Raw genomic sequence first — 18,673 nt, 5'->3', positions numbered from 1 at the left:
TTGATATTTTAGAGCTAGAAACTTTCAACATTTTATTTAAATCAGCTGTAACAATAATATTATAAAGCATATTAAATAAATATAACTTAAAGAGATTTTAAAATAAAGAATTTTTAAAAGACGAAAAAGATAAACATTTTTTTTAAAAATGCCTAAGTTATTTCGATTTCATTTCTATCCAGTTGTTGAATTTTCGAATTATGTAAATTGAAGCAAACATGATTATTGTATTTACAATACAAAAATTAATAATGTAACTATTAGGAAAATTCCTCTACGATAAGAAAGCATTAACATTTGTGACTTAAAACAGAGTCACGTGATATCGAGAACGCATTACGGAGGTCCACAAATTAACCAATAGCACGCTATTTTGAATTATACACACTGATGATACGTCCGTACATTGGTGGTTGGATCTGTATATTATTCTTAATAAATGCCTCATTTTGTAATCACTGCTGATCCATTATAGAAATTTAATGATAAATGAAAGCTTAAGGTTAACAGTAGAAAAATCACGTGCTTATCTATCGAATATTTTGTTAGCGATGCAAATGATCTTTTTCCTTCCATAATACCATTTTAATTCAAGAACCAGGAAAGCTCATTACAGAAATGACACTCCAATTTAATATTTTTACTATATGTTTAATATTTAGCATAGCGTTAATTATGTCCTCGAAAACAGCAGGTTAACTATATTTTATACTTTATACTATTTTTCTGCTTCAAATATTTTACATGATCACGTGAAAGATTGCTTATAATTTCTTTTATTCCTGACTATAAATTATTTTCTTTTCCTTAAATAATAAATAAGTATAGTTAAATATATTTTTAGGAAACTTAAATAAAAAAGAATTTGAGCCATGGAGATTAAATAATAACATCCACAATAATCCATTTCTTAATAATTCAGGCAACAGTGAAATGTATAAAAAGAATCCTTTCTTATCAAATATTATAAATAGTACTGAATTGAACAAAACACCTGTAAATAACAAACCACTCAAGGTATCAGAAAGCTTTATTCTTAATATATCTACTTTTAATAATAATCCTTTCGTACCACATGATTTTAGTACAACTAATATTCCATATATTCCAATATTCCAGGCATTTCCCATAAGTAATTCATATCTTAACTTAAGTATGCAAAATAAGAAGGTATCAATGGAGAAAATTCCAAGTATAACAAGTCCATACACAGATTCAAAATCAAAGTCAGAACTTAGTAAGTAATTATGTCTAAGTGAAACAACCTTCTTTGTTGTTTATAATGTTAATTGTTAATAATTTCTATGTATTAGAATGTGAGGAATATGAAAGACAAATCCTAGGCACAGCAAATGCATTGTCTTTAGTGGGTACAAATCCAGAGGTGATTACAATAACTAATCAAAAATGTAAGACCACAAACCATCTTGTTGTTGGAGGTATCGATGCTTCTCCTGGAGAATTTCCTCACATGATTGCTTTAGGCATTAAAGCTTTAGATGGGTCATTTATTTTTTCATGCGGTGGCACTCTTATTGCTCCAGAATGGATACTTACTGCTGCACATTGTACTTATGGACCAAGGTATTATTTCATCTTATTTATCATGTTAAGCTTTTAATGTAAAAATTACTTAAATACTACCATCTTCTGCAAAATAGAAGCCCTACAAATGCTCGTATTGGTATGTCTAACTTGAGAAATAATCAACAAGGTATCACAACTACGATCAACAGGATAGTACGACACCCAAGTTATAAACCTCCTGCTATGTATGCTGACATAGCTCTTGTAAAGCTAAGTACAGCTGTTGTCTTTAACAATGAAATAAGACCCGCTTGTTTATACCAACAATATGATACTGTGCCTATGCAAGCATGGATCAGTGGTTGGGGAATTACAGAATTTGGTAAGATCAAAGTATTCATGAACAAATGAGACTAAAATTACTTTAAAAAAATATACCTGTTATTATTAATACCTTTAGATGCAGAAGAAGAGAGTGATCAACTGCAAAAGGCTCTTCTTAATATTGTTGATAACATAGATTGTGCGATAAAATACAATCAGTCCATGTCAATAACAATACCATATGGAATTATGCCAAGTATGATTTGTGCAGGAGATACTCTCAGTGGTTGGAATAAAGATACTTGTCAAGGAGATTCAGGAGGCCCCTTACAAATACCCCATCCAAGAAATGAATGCTTATTTCAAGTATTAGGTATTACCAGTTTTGGACAAGGCTGTGCAATTGTCAATACACCTGGAGTATATACTAGAGTTTCACACTATCTTAACTGGATTGAAGATATTGTTTGGCCATAAATTTTGTTTTGTATCATTAATGTACACCTTAGTTTGCAAAGATAAAAAATTGTTTATTTTCCCAGCAACATTTCGACTGATTTAAAGATTAAAAGTTAAAAATACATTTGATAATAATGTTTAAAAGTGTAGTAAAGTGTTATCTATCAATGTATGTACATATCAAATAATCTTATTAATGTACAAAGTGAGTGTTATTTTTATGATGACATTAATATTTTCAGATTATACTAATATTGTTTGAAACATGTGCACATAGTACTATATAGTTGTAATATAGATTGACTAGAAAATCTTTTAATCTGTAAGAATGACTTCAGGGTGACTGTAAATAATAAGTGTAACTTCTGCCGGTATTAGGCATGAAAATTATACTCAAGATATCTTTGTATCGTGAATGGTCTTCCATGTGAGACCATCTCCATATGGTCCATGATTAGATGGAAAAAGTATATGCCACCAACTTCTGTGGTATGGAATATGAAGTTATTATTATATTGTAAAATACTTATTAATAAATATTTAATGTTTTAGATTACCTCCCAATTAGACCTAGAAACAGCTTCCAATTTTGTCTTGGTCCAAAATTATATGGATTTTGATATATTTTACCAAGTGCTTTATATTTTTGTGTTTCTGTGCTATTTATACGTGCTTCTATACTTGTTTCTCCTCTAGTAATGAGATTTGCGTGCCACCATGTTAAAGCTCCTAATGCTGCAAAAGTAGCCACGCAAATTAGCGCTGCAAAAACTATGAGTCGACGGTTCCATTCTTTAATGCTTGTATCTGCAGCTTGTTTAGCTATTTCAGCTAATTCCTCTTCACTTAGGTGATCTAGTGATTCAGACTAAGATACAAACAAATAATTAAATAAATTCGATCTAATTATTAAATTTATATTTTGCAAATAGAACTACAATAATTACCACAGGAATTATCTCAGAATTATTAATGCGTACTGGATGACCATCTAATTCTGGTTCTTGTGCTGGAAAGAATTCTTGATATGCTATTTCTACACCAAATAACATTATGAATAAAATACCAAGTACTGTAAAAACCATATATTGAAAAAAGTATCTATGATTATGATGACCGACACAATTGTTTAACCATGCTGTTTCTTTGTTTAGAAAATATATAGGGTTTTTAAGCAACACTGAAATAATATATCATATTCAAAAGGATACGGCAGTGATGATCCATCTTAAGAATACATTTGTTGCATACAGAGCAATGATGTGTTCTGGGTGGTTTTGGTTTAATACATTTCTTACAAATACTCACAGCCTCTGGTATAAGACCACCTTCCGGTGGATAACCAGCTGGGACGTTTACTCCCATATAATAATGAAAACATACATTTACTAATAACCAATTTCCAATAACTAAGAGGATTATTGTTATCAATGGACTCTTTTCCCACCAATATGGTAGACCAATGTAATATGCAATGTACACGATACTTGCAGTTAAAAGGCTTACCATTACTACAAATACCTGTAAACTGTCAAACTTAGTAAATACATTGTGAACAACAGCAATTTTTTTTATAAGAATCACATAAAGATATAAATAAGAAAAAGTAATATACATGAAATTAGGGAAGTTTACAAAAGTACTCACCGGTCCTAGACAAGCAGTAAAATTTTCTACAAACCAGAACATTGGTTCTAGAAGTATGTCACAAACATAACTCCAATTTAAAAATTCATTATAGAATAAAGATTTTATAATAATTTGAAAACGCCACCATTTTTGTTTTAAGTTAAGTCTAAAAGCAACAAAATATGTTATAATATGTTCAAGCAACTAAAATGTTTGCTCTTTATGATTTTCTATTACTCACTTAAGAATATTAGGTGCTTTGGTTAAAGACCATTTTATTCGTACCATCTTTTTCTTATATAAATTTCAGTATATCGAATTATTTAAAATTTCATTGAAGATATATTTTTAGAAATCGAGATAACGGCAACTACTAACATTGCAATTGAAAAATGAATAATTGTTACATAGTATACTATACATGTTCAATGTTGCATTGGAAATCTTTTTAGAGTGCGTTGTACAGTGTTGAAAGTGTATTTCTCGCAAAACACACAGCTCAGAACATTCTTCTTCGCTTATCAAATTGAAGCATCGATAACGATTATTCTAATTCAACTTTAAATACAAGAAACAAACTATACTAATGATTAACGGAATTACATGTCCTATACACAAGTTATAACACTGCAGCGCCACTGATAGATTACTATGCTATAAAAAATTGAGTGCTTGTAATCGGAGAAGTCAAGAATCATATATCATGCCACCCAGGACAAAATTATACAAATTTCGTAATTTATTTATATTACATTATATTATTCCAGGATAATAGGATTATATTCCAAGCAAACAATTAAAAATGCGAGAATGTAAAAAACAATATTTGGAGATATCGAAAATTCGTTTTCGCGAAAAAGATTTGCATTGCACATTGTATTTTGTAATTATAATTATCTTTATTTTGTACAATTTTATAACATTAATTAAAAGAGAAATGATTAGTACCAATCTTATTTTAACGCACAATTATCATACCTTCAATATGTACAATGAAAATAAATTAAAATATAATTTTATTAAATACAAATTGTTTAATACCTCCAACTGAAGAAGGTAGGTTTCGAGGTACATTGAATCTTTAAACAGCATCATTATTATTTCGATAACATAATCGTTAAGGAAATAATACGAAGGTATTTCAGGTCGAACAGCCATACACATACACGTATAAACGTAAGTACATAAGTTATGCATACACGATCTACTAATTAGTAAAAAAATTGATTCTTAATTTGAAACTGATATAACAAACATTCGGAATAGGACGCGCTGATTTAAATCGCACACCACTAAAACGATCCAAGGTATAAACGTCGAATCAATTTCTTTTTATTCACGTGATAACATTCTCGGATCACGTCTTCTCAAATATAATATAGGTATTTTAATAAACTTGAGAAATTCAACAAATTCGATTATATTTGTACGCGTATTATTTAGAATATCTCGAATGTGCGCTCAGCGATTTCTCACATGTGTGAACGCAATACATACCTTGCTTCAATTTGATAGAAGACAAGTAATGAGAGTGATAGTAATTGTATTAATAACAATACCTTTTTTATGCGATAGTAATAATAAATATAATAAGGTACGAGAGAATCACACGAGGCGTTGATCTTAGAGGACCACGTTTCTCTTAATTGGTCGAGGATACTACATTATTACTGGGTTACTAACTACATTAGTAATTATCTTCCATCGTACATGGGCCTTTGGAGGTATTGGTAAATCTATCATCTATGAAGAGAGTAGACATATGCGAATATTTTATAAGTTTGTATAACTTAGGTATCGACTTACACTTCTTACACTTACACTTCAGTTTCTTGCAACGCTTTGTAAGCGTGTGAAGTATACAATCTGGAAATATCCAAGAACGTACAATGAGATCGAAGAAAACTTCTATACTTGTTTGTACCAGAGATTATATTTTAATTAAGATTAAAACGATTGTCAAACGTTATTCGCATATGTCTGAATCTAACAATGAAACTTTGAATAAACTCTGAATAATCTCTTCCCTATCCCAATTCCTTGTCTTGAACCCCTTATTATCTGTAAGCTACAAACGTAACGTTGAATCTTTGGAATGCAAAAGTCTCGGATAAATTTTTACTTGACCAACAACAACAAGACACGAAGACGACCCGAACGATGGACAATAGTCGAAGCTCCTTGAAAAATACCATTAAATTGTAGCTGATTGCCACAACGATGGTCAGTATCGAAGTACTTACAGTTTATTCTTTTAATTAGAGATAATTCAACAGTCGCGAAAAGTGAAACTATTTCGTACCTGCATCGTACGAAAATCACCTAACGGAACGAGCATCGAATTTTCTTTCTTAATTCGTAGAATGCAGGGAAAGTAGAATTTGGAAGGAACACGGAAGTTTAAGAAATATTAGATCGTATTACTTGACTCTGCGAATTTTACGGAAAAATGTAATAGCACAGTTTGGTAAAATCGTTAAAATTCTTCACCAAAGTACAGATATTATGTTCGGATATTATGTAGAATTCAGTCTCCGTTTTAGCAAATCTGGAGATTGACTTGTTCCCGTTTCACATCGATCTTAGTTAACAGTTCTGCGATACCTACGATCCGATAGCTCGCTCTGAATTATTAAGTCCGTGCCATTAGAATTTTAACGCCAATAAAAGATACTTTAGATCTTCTTCGAGAGAGTGTCGATATTCTTCGACGATGAAATGGTTTAGATCTTCTTCATTCCCGTAGCTGAAATATTTTGTTCTTTTTAGTTTTATACAATCACGCGACAACAATCAATGATCTGTTGACCGCGTGAGGATTATGTATACGATGCGAAAAGGAAATATATAATAGAGGTCTAGTAATACTGTTAATTTCATCGTGGATTCGATAGCACTCTTGAAAGACTGGGTAGGAAGGGTAAGTACATATTTACAGACAACGTTCGGCGAGTTCGAATTAGTATTTCCGATACTTAATTCCTTTCGATACTTAATTCCTCACGTGAATTGTCAGATGTTAAACGTGGGAATCGAAATTTTAGAAACAACCCGCGGAACTCGTACGAATGTTGCGTTATAATCTTAAGGGGATTTGTGACATTTGGGGGCTGAGTGAAGGTTACAAAATAATCGTAAAGATCTCATAAGACAGTGTCGAGAGTGTCGAGACTCCGCAAGAGTTGTTCATCCTTGGAACACCATTGTACCAATTCCTCGATTGTCACCACGCCGTCTTTGTTTGCGTCCATTAACTGAGGATAAAAAATTGCTCAGCTGTATTAAATCCCTAATTAGAAGAGAACTTCCGATCGATCAATCACGGTTTGAATAAATCAGCAAATATTTTTACATGTAAGGGACAGAAGCGAGATCGATCGCGTTTACTCACGTGGAAAATACGATCGACGTGTTCTCGGGCAGCCAAATGCGGCTCAACTATTTGCGGCTGGGTGTAACGACCCAACATCTCGTAGATTGAACCAACCACATCCAACATCTCCTCTTTACTGATCAATCCATCCCCGTCCAGGTCGTAAAGTCCAAATATCCACTGAAGCTTTTCCTCCACTGATCCTCTTGAAACTTTCGACAAGATGGTCAGGAATTCCTGAATACGATGAAACGCAATTATGAAACTATAAACAATTGTTTCGCAAGCGAAGCGTACATATATCTGTAAAAGTCTCTCACTTCGAAGCTTATCTTCCCAGACGGTTTTCTCTTCATGGTGTTGAAGACGTAATGAGCGTACTGGCTGGCATCTGAAAAATTCGACATTGATCGTTTTTCTGTTGAAACGGAAGCTCTTAAATCTTTCACGCTTCATAACATTATTAACTAATTCGGATAGATAAATTTGTATATTCCGAAGCGAAAGTAACGGACAAGATTGATGAAAAAGCTCAAAGCAGTAGCCAAATATTGTGCGTCAAGATCATAATAATCTTTCAAGGGAGAATTACAAAGGTTACAGAATAACAGATAGTATAATAATACGGTATTCATCGGTAAGTATAATCAAATTTGTACGCTTGAAAATTATACAGATAATAACAACGTTACTTATGAAATTAACTAACATTTTCATTTCTAATAATTGACAAAGGGGGATCTTTCGTTACACAGCTCGAGAAATATTCAATCACGAAAGGATCAACTCACCTCCCTGTGGGAAGAACTGTGAGAAGATCTGCTTGAACGCTTCCTCGTCGACGAGACCTGTAGGACATTCCTGCTTAAATCCGCGATAGATAAGCTGTATCTCCTTCTTGGAGAACCTGGTGTTGGCCGCCAATGTGGAAAGCTCCTCCGGCTTGTACCTGCCGCCAAGGGCAAGGGCACCGGCGGTGGAACCCCCTAAAACGCCCCCGAGTTCTTCAAGTTCGCCCTCTGTAAGTTTGCCAATAGGCGCTTCACTTCTAAGACTGTACCACGCGTTCGAGATACTCCCCTTTCACCTTTGATCAAAGTGCGTTCTTCCTCTACACCAGGCTAAGGGAGGAACGCCGTTTCTCCTCTCTCACTAGCAGGCAGGAGAGGAGATGGCGCGGTATCTACTTACGGTACAGGGTGCAACGAGCTCAAGAACGTCAATTACTTTACGGGAGAAGATACGCCGGGTGCCCGAGAAGATAGCGCGACTGACTTCACCAGGCAACCTGCCTACACTCCCATCGAGAAATACGGGGTTTCTACGGGAGACAGTGCGCGCATTGCCAAGACGGAGCAAATACCTGGAGATGTACAGGTGCATAGACTTGCAGGCGGAGAACTCGTGAGCGAAAGATAATGGGAAGAATTAATTGCCCAGGTAAAACATTTTGGTCCGAATTTTTCCAATTGTTATCGGCTCTCGCCCCGTTTATTCAAACAAAGATTTCATCGAAACTACGTTTGCAAGTTGGCGTATTCCTTGCCATCTAGGTCTCGTCGAAGATGGTGTTTTACTTGGGGACAGTTGTAAATAGAGTTATTCGCACGATTCCATCTATTTCGTCGTTTTATAGACGATGGAAAGATGCGCGGGGTGAATAGAGAGATAGAAAAGAGATCGCTAAAAGTCAACAAATTCCAGGTAATTCGAGACATCTGCGATACTTCAGATTCGAGTAACTAAAGTGATTTAGATTTCTCAAGTCGATCGACTGACGCAGCATCGAGTAATCGCTTTCGTTAAAGGGATAAAAGAATCAAGCCACGATTTAAGCGTACGCTGTTTCGTGGGCGACAATTTTCACGCGACACGGCTGTCTAGACGCGTTTCACATCGAAGCGGCGTTAAAATCGATATTCATTAACGCGAAGCGCTATAAATATAATTACCGCCGTCGAAAATAAGATTCAAGATCAAACGAAAGCGTAACCCAACGCTACAATCTACAGAGAGGGAGATCGAGCTCTAAAGAGTAGTTGCAATCTCTATACAAATGCACCTAATCAAAAAGAAGTACCTAACAATCGACATTCTACCAACATACTCTACGAGAGACTGTACATTGCTACCAATAATAAATATACGCATTACTACTTGATTTACGGAAATGTCGTAACTAGGGTGATGATCTCGACGTTGGCACGCGTTCACCTATCGTTGGACACGAATTCCACAAGTTGCCTTTCAATCTCTGTATCGATCAGCAAGTTTGCAAACACGCCGCTCCGTTCTTTCGGAGCGTTGCAACGCGTTGGAAAACATTGAACGATCTCGTTATTAAAACGTTCACGTTCGAGAGTATCAGGACACTTTCATCTGTTTGTTGAAATAATATTTTTTTAAGCCAAACACACTGCACCGGTTTTACAAGTTTCGCTGTCCGAGTTGGTATACTTCTAGTGAAATTTTGTCACGTTGTATCTTATATCTGGTGCTTGTATAAGAATTGAAAACTTTGAGATAATTTTATAGTTATATGATGCAATGTGTATATAAATAAGTGACGAATTAATAAGCATCGCTTGCATTGGCTTTTTATGAAATTACTTATTGAATGACACGGCGATAATCTATTTTACTGTTTACTACATATTGCTACGTAAAGAATTGTTCTATGTATTAGTTTGGACAAATTTTCTTAATGTAACATATAATTCGGAAAGGATCTGAAGATAAAGAGTTTATCGATGGTCGCATAATTGAAAGACACATATTAAAATCAATCAAATCCTTGTCCAACACAAATTGGATATTTGTGAACGATAGATGAATTCACGCGTGTCCACCTATCATGCAATTACTGCAATTATCCTTTACACATGCTTCTGATCACTGATTGAAAACGACCAAGCGAACCGTTTTAAACGACGTTTCTTTCGAGATCACACGCGATCGCGGGAACATAAAGCTCCGTGGGGGGAAAGTTTCAAATAAACCGTAATGGATCGTTAAAAGATGTCGTTAAAGATTTGGAATTTTTATCTCGTGTTATCATGCTGTTCTCCGTGTCGTTTTTACGTGTCTCTAAAACTAATGTGTCGCTAAAAGAGAGAGAGAACGTTTGTTCTCGATTCGTATGTTCAGAAGCTGAATACCATCGGGCTTGTTTGCGACTAAGGTAGAAGCTTCCCATTGATCGCTGCTAAAATTACGATCACGGAATTGTGTAAGGTACGAATGAATATTAATTCTGTCAAAGAGAGATGCTCGAATAACCGAAGAAGCTGTAAAGCTAGGCCGAAGAATCAATACAGAAAAGGAATGTTTGCGTTCTACGTCTTGCATCTACGCTGCTAAAACAGGGTAGTTAGTAAACGGGTTAAAAGAGGAAGGGAAATTCAGAGGGGGAAGAAAAACATCTCAGGCGCACCGTTGTCGGTCGAGACTTGTCTAAAACACAGCCGTGCGCTTTCGAACTTGGCTTTTATAGTGTACACATTATAGACGTATGCCTGTACACTGTGTAATTCCACTAGCAGCTCTGGTCCCGGGCATCCGGGGTCACCATAGCAACGGGAGAGCTCCTACCCTGTATCCACCCCACTTTGCGATTCCGCTTTCGGAGCATTTGTCGATTAAAAACGCGCGAGATCTGGAGATCTGCGTGTGCGTGTACACAATTAAAAAGAGAGAAAGAGAGAAGGCGAGAAAGAGATAGTAGAAAAAGAGAGCAAGAGACGCGACGGTCTAGAGAGGCAATAGAGAGCGTGGTCGCATCGGTCGGTTCCCTAAGCGGACCAACTACGATAAGTAGTATATTCCAAGGTGCTATCTCTCAAAGAAGGAGTCGTCAACGGGGAAAAACAAGGAGAAGAATTGTTATTCTTTTTTTCTCTGTCTGAGCGAGTGTCGCACCTTGCCGTTGCATCTTTGGCAGCTGTTAGCACTGACACACCGCAATGAACGGTTTCGCGATAAAGGGGGAAGATTCGTTCGGGCCTGGGCTGTGTCAATCCCTTCGTCTCAAGGAGGATCTCTTTCCACGGCGTATCGACTGGCCTGCACCGATTATTGGAGAGGAAACTCGAGCGGCACTACAGTCGGCCTGTATGATTGATGGACTTACTTTTCTCGCGGCTCTTACGTGCCTTCATTGACCGCAAACACCGATTCGTTGCCGATTCACAAGCGAACAATCGCGCTCAGCGATCCGGCTTCGCGACTGTGATTTCCTCGTCGCCTAGTAAATGATCGATCTAACGATCTCTTCCTTTATTTCCTCCTAACTTGGTTACCGAAACTGAACCACCGGAAAGAGATTTTCTTCCTTCTTTTCTCCCTTCTCTCTTTTTCTTCTTTTTTCTTCCTTTGCCTCCTATCCACGATGCTTCTTCTTCGTTTCTGTGGTCGGCCGTTCGAATCCGATCGACGCGTGCACTTCTAATTCAACGATCGATGCTTCACGACCGACTAACGTAACTCACACGGCGGGACTCGGTAACGATGTGCGCGGCCCTCGCGATGATGCACTGAAACAGCTGCCACGCAAAAGCACGGGGTATACGCTCCTTCGCGCAAGTCCACGCTCTTTTTCCAACCATATTCACGTAAAGTCTGTACCTGAGTGCCAGATCTAAGGATCTTTTGGTAAAAATCTTTTAGAAGATTTTATTTTTTATTGTATACGGTAAAACATTGCGTTCGTTTACACATACATAAAAGCCGACAATAATTGAAGCGTCCATGGTAAAAATTATCAAGGATTTGTGTTAAATTTCATCTTTCTTCAAGAGGGTGCAAACATATTTCAGAATCTTTAGTTTTTGTTCAGTGGGCTTCATTTTGTCTTAACGAAATGTTGCGCAATTACTGCGGATGTTATCTGTAATTCTATAGCGGAAAAACCGTAGTCGGTTGAATTATGTATTCGAGAACTGTATTCACTTAGATTGTGGATGCCTTAATTAAAAGCGAAGCATTTCTAAATTAAGTTAAAATATAGCGAACAATGTATCCTCGTCTGAACTGAATAATCTTTATAAAATAAAAGCAACAAACAATGGAATATTTGAAAATATCAATATTTTTCTGCGTTATTATTATCAGACTAAATCATGTTAGTATGTGAGGCATTATTTTAAGAAAGCAATAATTATGATACCCTAAAATAATTATCTTATTAACTTGACAATGATTATTCTGATGAAGCACAACTTTGATAAAAGTCTAAGTATTATTATTTACAAGAGCGAAAAATTTGACAAGGCTCGTTTTTGCCAGAAGCCTCTCAATTTTCATATTCTTAATACAGTTTAATATTATTTAGTTGATGGGTATTATTTTAATAAACGACTATATTCGGCTCGTTATTATTACTTATTTTATCGCAATCATTTCTATATCCGGCTTTCTCCATCATTGAATCGTTATACCTACATATTCGCAAATGAATTGATTTTACTTGCAAACTAGAATAATACATACAATTCTGTGCATCCTTTTCCCAGTTATTTTCATACATTCCAATTTGAGACGAAACTCATTAATTAATGTTGTTCTAGCAAACTTAATTACTTCATTAATTTGCTAAATAAACAACTTGTCTCAATGATAAGCGTTAAAATATCAAGTTACCTTAACGTACCTTATAAGAGGACTTCAAGCAGCTACCATTTCACTCGGAACAAGAGATGAGCGAAAGCACTCCACTTTATCGATAATTAATGAGATAAAAGGAGGCAAAAGAACGCGTACCTAGTAGCACTTCTTCGTCCCACTATAGTATATAGCATATATAAAAATTCTAAAAAAGATTTGTAACTATAAAAGTATAATTTTTTACGATTTATATACGATACAAAATGTATTTAATTTGAATTGTCCTTTACAGAGATGGAAACTGAATTTGTATATCTGCGTTCAGTAGAAAACTTGTCCATAATCAGACGCGCCTGATGCACTCAGTTTTTACCTTCACAAAAAACAGTGTACCAGACGCGTCTGACTATGAACAAACTTTCTACTGAACGCAGCTGTATGCGTCGAGTATGCTACTTGCTTACTTCTCCACCCTATCATAAGAATGTACTCTTCCCATGACTAGACTGCAAATTTTTATGTATCTATGGCAAATTTAAAGATTTAAAAATGCACATAAGATATCAAAACATATAAAATATCCAAAGCACAATACTTATTATAATATTTAATAGATAAAACAAATTTCTGCTTGAATTACTCCTTTTTAGCTCTGTTCATAAAAATATAAATTTAAAATAAATATCCACAGTCTATTCATGACAAATATAACAAGATCATATGTTATTACGAGTAAAGGAGAAAATATTTAACGCATCATGAGCTTTAGTACTATAAATATGCTACAGAATAGGGGAAGATCCAGTTCGGATTGAAACCGAGCCAAAAACATCATTGCAGATGCAGACCAATTACTTGGTTTATGTCGATCGTCGATAAACATGGCGAAAAACTATATCAAACATTATCAGTCAACATGCAAGTTAAAATATGCTATAGATTCGTGAGAATTATCTCAACTAATGGAATTATTCACGCGAATAACGAAACCGACGACGTTATCGATCGATAAAACAAAATTGCAAATTCGTGATTTACAGATGGCAGGATAATAGCACTTGTTATCGATAAAGGGACCGTTTTACTGATAAAGGAGTCAAGGAGTATATAAGTAATTGTATATGCATAGATAAATAAAGGAAACATAATATACACAGTCACTAGTTTTATTTCTTTCTTCTTAATAATCTTTTTATGCTAAAATACAAGTTTGAGATAGATTCTGAAAAACTAATTTAATACTAAATAGAAATATGTTAAAATATAAATCATTTTCTACAGTTTCACGATTAAGACAAAAATGGTTGTTTTCAAAGTTTAATAACAAAGGACAATTTTTATACAGAACTAATTTTCGGTTAAATCAATTTTTTAAATTAAATAGATTTCAGGGTAATTCGGTTAGCAGACGAATTTTTCTATCGGCCATATCAGAAATGTGTGAGTACTAAGGGAAGGATTTCGGCCGGATGGCTTGATATTTAAAAATGAACGGAAACGACATTTCAAGTTTATCGTACAAAGAATTACAAGCCTTAGCTCTCCGATATCGGGTACCAGGTAACATAAAGGTAATTGATCTACCATTAGAAACTTTAACGAAAAAGTTAATAAAGTTATTCCCACTTCTCCGTTCTTTTTCCTAAAACGACAAGTAAATTGATTTTTGAACGATCGATTACGATTTTTGACCGTAGAAGAAATTACTGATTAAAGTGTTACAAGCCGCGAAAGGCGGAAATGAAAATGAAGTTGGCAGGCTCTTGCAAGATCTTAAGCAGAATCGTAAGAGGAAAATGAGAAAAGTCAAAGTCGGGAAACTCGGGTTAACCTCCACACCATTACATAGTCCTGATTACGGTATGGCCGATGATTACTATTGTCCGCAACAGCAACCACCTTATCAGTGGGTGAGTTGATCTTCATTTAGTTTTATCGCTATAATGTGTATGCGAACTTGAACAAATTCAAATATTATATCGCTAAATCACACGTTCGTATCAAACATTGATCAATAACGCTTGAGACAGAAAATTATATCGAACATGAATAATTCTATAGATCGATCATTAATCAATCTTATTGGAAATTTTATATTTACAGTATTTTTGTAATGTTAATATTCTCGTAAATTTTTAAAGAAGCTCTTAATAAAGAAAGATGCAGAATATTTGAAAGCTTTTTAAAATAAAATATATATTATGTTATTAGGTGGGGGCAGAAGAAGAGATCACAAATAGAGATGATAACAACAGAATCCCTCATTATGAAGAGTTCAAACAGTTCTTAATAAAAAGAATACAAAGAGAATTTCAAACATATGATACAAATAATAATCAAATACAGGATTCAACTATAGTAGATCTAAGAACAGCAACAGTTTCAACTGATGTGCAAAAGGTTCCTTTAGATGTTAGTAACTATAATAAATCTAATATAGTTCCTGTTAACAATGTAAATTCAATATATCAACCAAATGATAATGTAGAATATCAAACATTAGAAGACACAAATAGTAATGTACAAGGATCTATACTTCTTAAAAAAATGTTACAAGCACCAGTTGGTGCAAATTTGGGAGAAATAGCTAGTCCTGTACTTGGCAGATTTTTATCAGTGGAACAATACCAGTCTAATAACTTGTTAGATAATTCTGACACTTTAACTGCTGAATCAGATAATCAGGATAATGAAGAAATTTTGGAAAACAATACAGAATGTTATGGTCTTCTAAGTGGTATAAAGGGAGAATATTTTTTAAATGAACCAACTTTTGTAAAAAGTGTTGAAGAAATTGGTCAACAAATTTCAAATGTCTTAACAAATGAAAATATTAATCAATATAAATATCCCAGTACAAATATTGTCATGCATCAAGATTATGAAAACTGGACTATTACTAATGATATGGATACAGTAGATAACAACTGTCCAACATCAGATGTCCAATCATCAAAAATATTTCAGACTATGTATTGTGATAATATAGGATCTGATGCCTTAAACAAGCCCATAAGTGATGAAAGTTTAACGTGTCAATATCGAATGACAGAAACTGTACATCCATACAATTCCAATCAAAATTTATTGAATTTGAATACACTGGAAGAAAATCAGTATTGTGACACAAACATCATTCCTCATGTGCAATCTGACTGCAATAATACATATTATTTACAAAATTTGATTAAATGCAGTACAGAAACTACTGGAGAATATTTGCAGTATACACATTCCTTTTCAAATGCAAATATAGATCAAGAAGCATATGCATCTACTACGTCACAGACATTTTCTAACAATAATCACTATAACTCTAATCTACCATATGAATACTCTTGTTCGCGCAATAATGAAGGAACTATCCCATTATATGAAAATGTAGGACAACCTGAACAAAATTGTAACTCTATAATACAAACAGAATCTGATGTTCATAGGGATATATCTAATATGACAGAAAAGTTACAAACAAATGGTATGTACTATTGCTTTTAAATAATATATTTAAAAATGTAAAGAAAGTAATACATTTTTATATTTTTACTATTTTTAGAAATATTAGATCCATTTTATCCGAAAAGAATCACTAAGATGTCTTCACATTCTATTTTAGAAAATATTTTGAATATCATTAGTACCAAGCGTATAGATTTATCGAAATTAGATCAGACATCTTGTGTATATTGTTACATAGCCCCTATTGTTACACATACGCAAGTCTCATCAAGTGTAACTTGCTCCCAAAAAGAAAGATTTGTTGCAGAATACAGACAACATTCCTTTTCTCCATGTTGGCTACTCTACAATGATACTTCGTCCGGAATGCGAATGGCTAGTTTACAAACTAAAGTTAGGGAAACTACGGACGAATCCCGGATATTATATACATCAATGTCAAATAGCAATTCTGATTTAAGAGAGTCAGTTGCGGATGGTGCGAAAAGTGAAATTGCGGGAAGTGAAGATTCAATTTCAGAAGTATGGCCGAACAATTATTCGAATTATGAAACGACAACCGAAAAAGATGTAAATATATGCGAAGATCTAAAGATTGAAGTCTCAGATTGTTTATTTTCAGTGATGAATACTGAGCCATTAGATAAGTAGATGATCTTTCTAAAAATTAAACTCAATAAAAAAAAATGTACACTCTTAGTAGTACATAAAATTGTATGTATCATCGAAAAAGAAAAAGGATTTAAGAAATAATGATATTAAGTAATTTAGAGAAAAGTAATTATACATTATTTATATATTTAAATCAAACATGATTAGTAGGAGATTGTCTTGTTTAATCTAATTCAAAAAGAGTAATTCATTATGTTATAACGATCATGTAAAACTATTTTTTCACTTTAACGAAAGTGCAATGTTAATTATAAAAAAATATACCACTGTTAAAAGCTCGAAAAAAAGTAGGATTCTGATTTTCTTAAGTTAGTGTTTGTAAAAATACAAATTTGGCAAAAAAAAAAGGAATTAATAGATATACCTAATATACATAAGAAAACACAATTTTTTTTATAAAACGAGGACAAAGAAACGAATGCGGAAGATGTTAATCATTAAAGAAGCTTCAGAAGATTATTTGGAAATTAAGCAGGAGTGAAATAAAAAATTTTTCTTTCGTTTATTTTCTTTATCCTCGATTAATATGTATATCGTTATATATTTTAATAAAAAATAAACAGCAAGCATCACAAATTTAAACGTCTAATAAAATATTTGTTTAAAGCCTTACATCCACAGTAACATATAACAAGGAAAAGAAAATAATTCATTATAAATTTCCTAAATTTTATAATATCGCGTTTATTAAATAGCAACAAATCGTGTTTGATGTGTGATCGTTACTATGAGTTATTCTATTTAACAAAGTTGTTATAATCAATAAATTTCCACTTACTTGAAATCCCTTCCGTTTGCATTTGTGTTTTCAAATAATTGAAAACCTTAACTGGGATCGATTCTTTTCTTCGATTTTTAAATACTCTCACTTCAGTATCCACATTTTTCGAAGATCCTTGTTTATCGGAAGATCTACCCGGTGTCATATGAACACTATACATATTTTTTCTAAATTCCACGTTATCAATTTAATTCCAATGAACGATTTAATGCCATTTAATTTGCCTTTTAAATAATTGTGAAGAACAGTTATTTTGCACTTGCTCGGTAAAGTAACATTATATTTTCTTTGTCGTTTTTATGATTTAAGCGAGTAATATTCTATTACAGATTTATCTGGAAGTGTAAAGGAAAATGTATATGATTCGAATGAGTTCAAAATAAGAAATAAAGACAGTATGTACTCGCTAGACCAAGAACTCTGGCACTACTGCTTTTAAAAAAATGCAATACAGTTATGTAGGTAAGTGCTGCGGCGCATTCGCTCTGTATGTGTCTAATGAGGTCCTCAAAAAGCAAGACTAATTGCTTCACCGCATCTTTCATTTTTTGCATATATGTAAACAAGAAAAGTTTAATAATACCCTTAAACATCAATTTTATGTAGTAATATAAAAATATTTTCCCCCATTCGAGAAAAATGATCACTTTAAATTTTAATCGAAAAATTAAAATATCATTTCTATCATGCCCTATTATAATATATTCGATTTGGATTTAATAAATCATTTAATATCATATAATAAATTTTCTAGCTATATTCAACAAATTATGTGTATATATACATATTTTAAATTTACACACACGCGCGCGCACATGCACACAATATAATTCTTTTTTTTTTTCAAT

General features: G+C 33.7%; 4 protein-coding genes across 12 annotated transcripts; 2 read left to right on the top strand and 2 right to left on the bottom strand.

The window, feature by feature from the left end:
• Positions 1-314: 314 nt before the first annotated feature.
• LOC132911616 (trypsin-1-like) lies at positions 315-2,861 on the top strand. 3 transcript variants are annotated; one of them, XM_060968333.1, is made up of 6 exons: positions 321-694; positions 845-1,017; positions 1,120-1,237; positions 1,314-1,584; positions 1,662-1,909; positions 1,988-2,861. In XM_060968333.1, exons 1-6 carry the CDS (start codon positions 619-621, stop codon positions 2,326-2,328), a joined length of 1,227 nt encoding a protein of 408 aa, XP_060824316.1. In that variant the 5' UTR covers positions 321-618; the 3' UTR covers positions 2,329-2,861. The 3 variants fall into 3 exon arrangements, with proteins under 3 accessions (XP_060824315.1, XP_060824316.1, XP_060824318.1); XM_060968335.1 differs by having other exon boundaries at positions 322-694; positions 845-996; XM_060968332.1 differs by having other exon boundaries at positions 315-694; positions 845-1,237.
• Positions 2,361-4,602, bottom strand: LOC132911618 (palmitoyltransferase ZDHHC16A). Of its 2 annotated transcripts, XM_060968338.1 has the most exons (6): positions 4,181-4,602; positions 3,958-4,105; positions 3,522-3,831; positions 3,258-3,448; positions 2,868-3,178; positions 2,361-2,794 (listed from the first exon to the last, which is right to left on the bottom strand). In XM_060968338.1, exons 1-6 carry the CDS (start codon positions 4,225-4,227, stop codon positions 2,704-2,706), a joined length of 1,098 nt encoding a protein of 365 aa, XP_060824321.1. In that variant the 5' UTR covers positions 4,228-4,602; the 3' UTR covers positions 2,361-2,703. The 2 variants fall into 2 exon arrangements, with proteins under 2 accessions (XP_060824321.1, XP_060824322.1); XM_060968339.1 differs by lacking the exon at positions 4,181-4,602 and having other exon boundaries at positions 3,522-3,838; positions 3,958-4,092.
• Positions 4,603-4,940: 338 nt separating this feature from the next.
• On the bottom strand, positions 4,941-18,244 carry LOC132911622 (Kv channel-interacting protein 2-like). 4 transcript variants are annotated; one of them, XM_060968349.1, is made up of 6 exons: positions 11,442-11,805; positions 11,231-11,374; positions 8,104-8,331; positions 7,633-7,703; positions 7,331-7,549; positions 4,941-7,193 (listed from the first exon to the last, which is right to left on the bottom strand). In XM_060968349.1, the coding sequence occupies exons 2-6, from the start codon at positions 11,241-11,243 to the stop codon at positions 7,083-7,085; spliced, it is 642 nt and encodes a 213-aa protein (XP_060824332.1). In that variant the 5' UTR covers positions 11,244-11,374; positions 11,442-11,805; the 3' UTR covers positions 4,941-7,082. The 4 variants fall into 4 exon arrangements, with proteins under 4 accessions (XP_060824332.1, XP_060824329.1, XP_060824330.1 ...); XM_060968346.1 differs by lacking the exons at positions 11,231-11,374; positions 11,442-11,805 and adding an exon at positions 17,823-18,244; XM_060968347.1 differs by lacking the exons at positions 11,231-11,374; positions 11,442-11,805 and adding an exon at positions 17,823-18,244 and having other exon boundaries at positions 8,104-8,298.
• LOC132911604 (uncharacterized) lies at positions 13,682-17,114 on the top strand. 3 transcript variants are annotated; one of them, XM_060968308.1, is made up of 4 exons: positions 13,682-14,484; positions 14,611-14,823; positions 15,125-16,391; positions 16,680-17,114. In XM_060968308.1, the coding sequence occupies exons 1-4, from the start codon at positions 14,401-14,403 to the stop codon at positions 17,021-17,023; spliced, it is 1,908 nt and encodes a 635-aa protein (XP_060824291.1). In that variant the 5' UTR covers positions 13,682-14,400; the 3' UTR covers positions 17,024-17,114. The 3 variants fall into 3 exon arrangements, with proteins under 3 accessions (XP_060824291.1, XP_060824290.1, XP_060824292.1); XM_060968307.1 differs by having other exon boundaries at positions 16,470-17,114; XM_060968309.1 differs by lacking the exon at positions 14,611-14,823 and having other exon boundaries at positions 16,470-17,114.
• Positions 18,245-18,673: the final 429 nt, after the last annotated feature.

The sequence above is a fragment of the Bombus pascuorum genome, chromosome 11, assembly GCF_905332965.1.
Source record: "Bombus pascuorum chromosome 11, iyBomPasc1.1, whole genome shotgun sequence".
Taxonomy (NCBI): domain Eukaryota; kingdom Metazoa; phylum Arthropoda; class Insecta; order Hymenoptera; family Apidae; genus Bombus; species Bombus pascuorum.
Note: the sequence above shows the minus strand (reverse complement) of the source record. Positions and strands in the feature narration are given on the sequence as shown.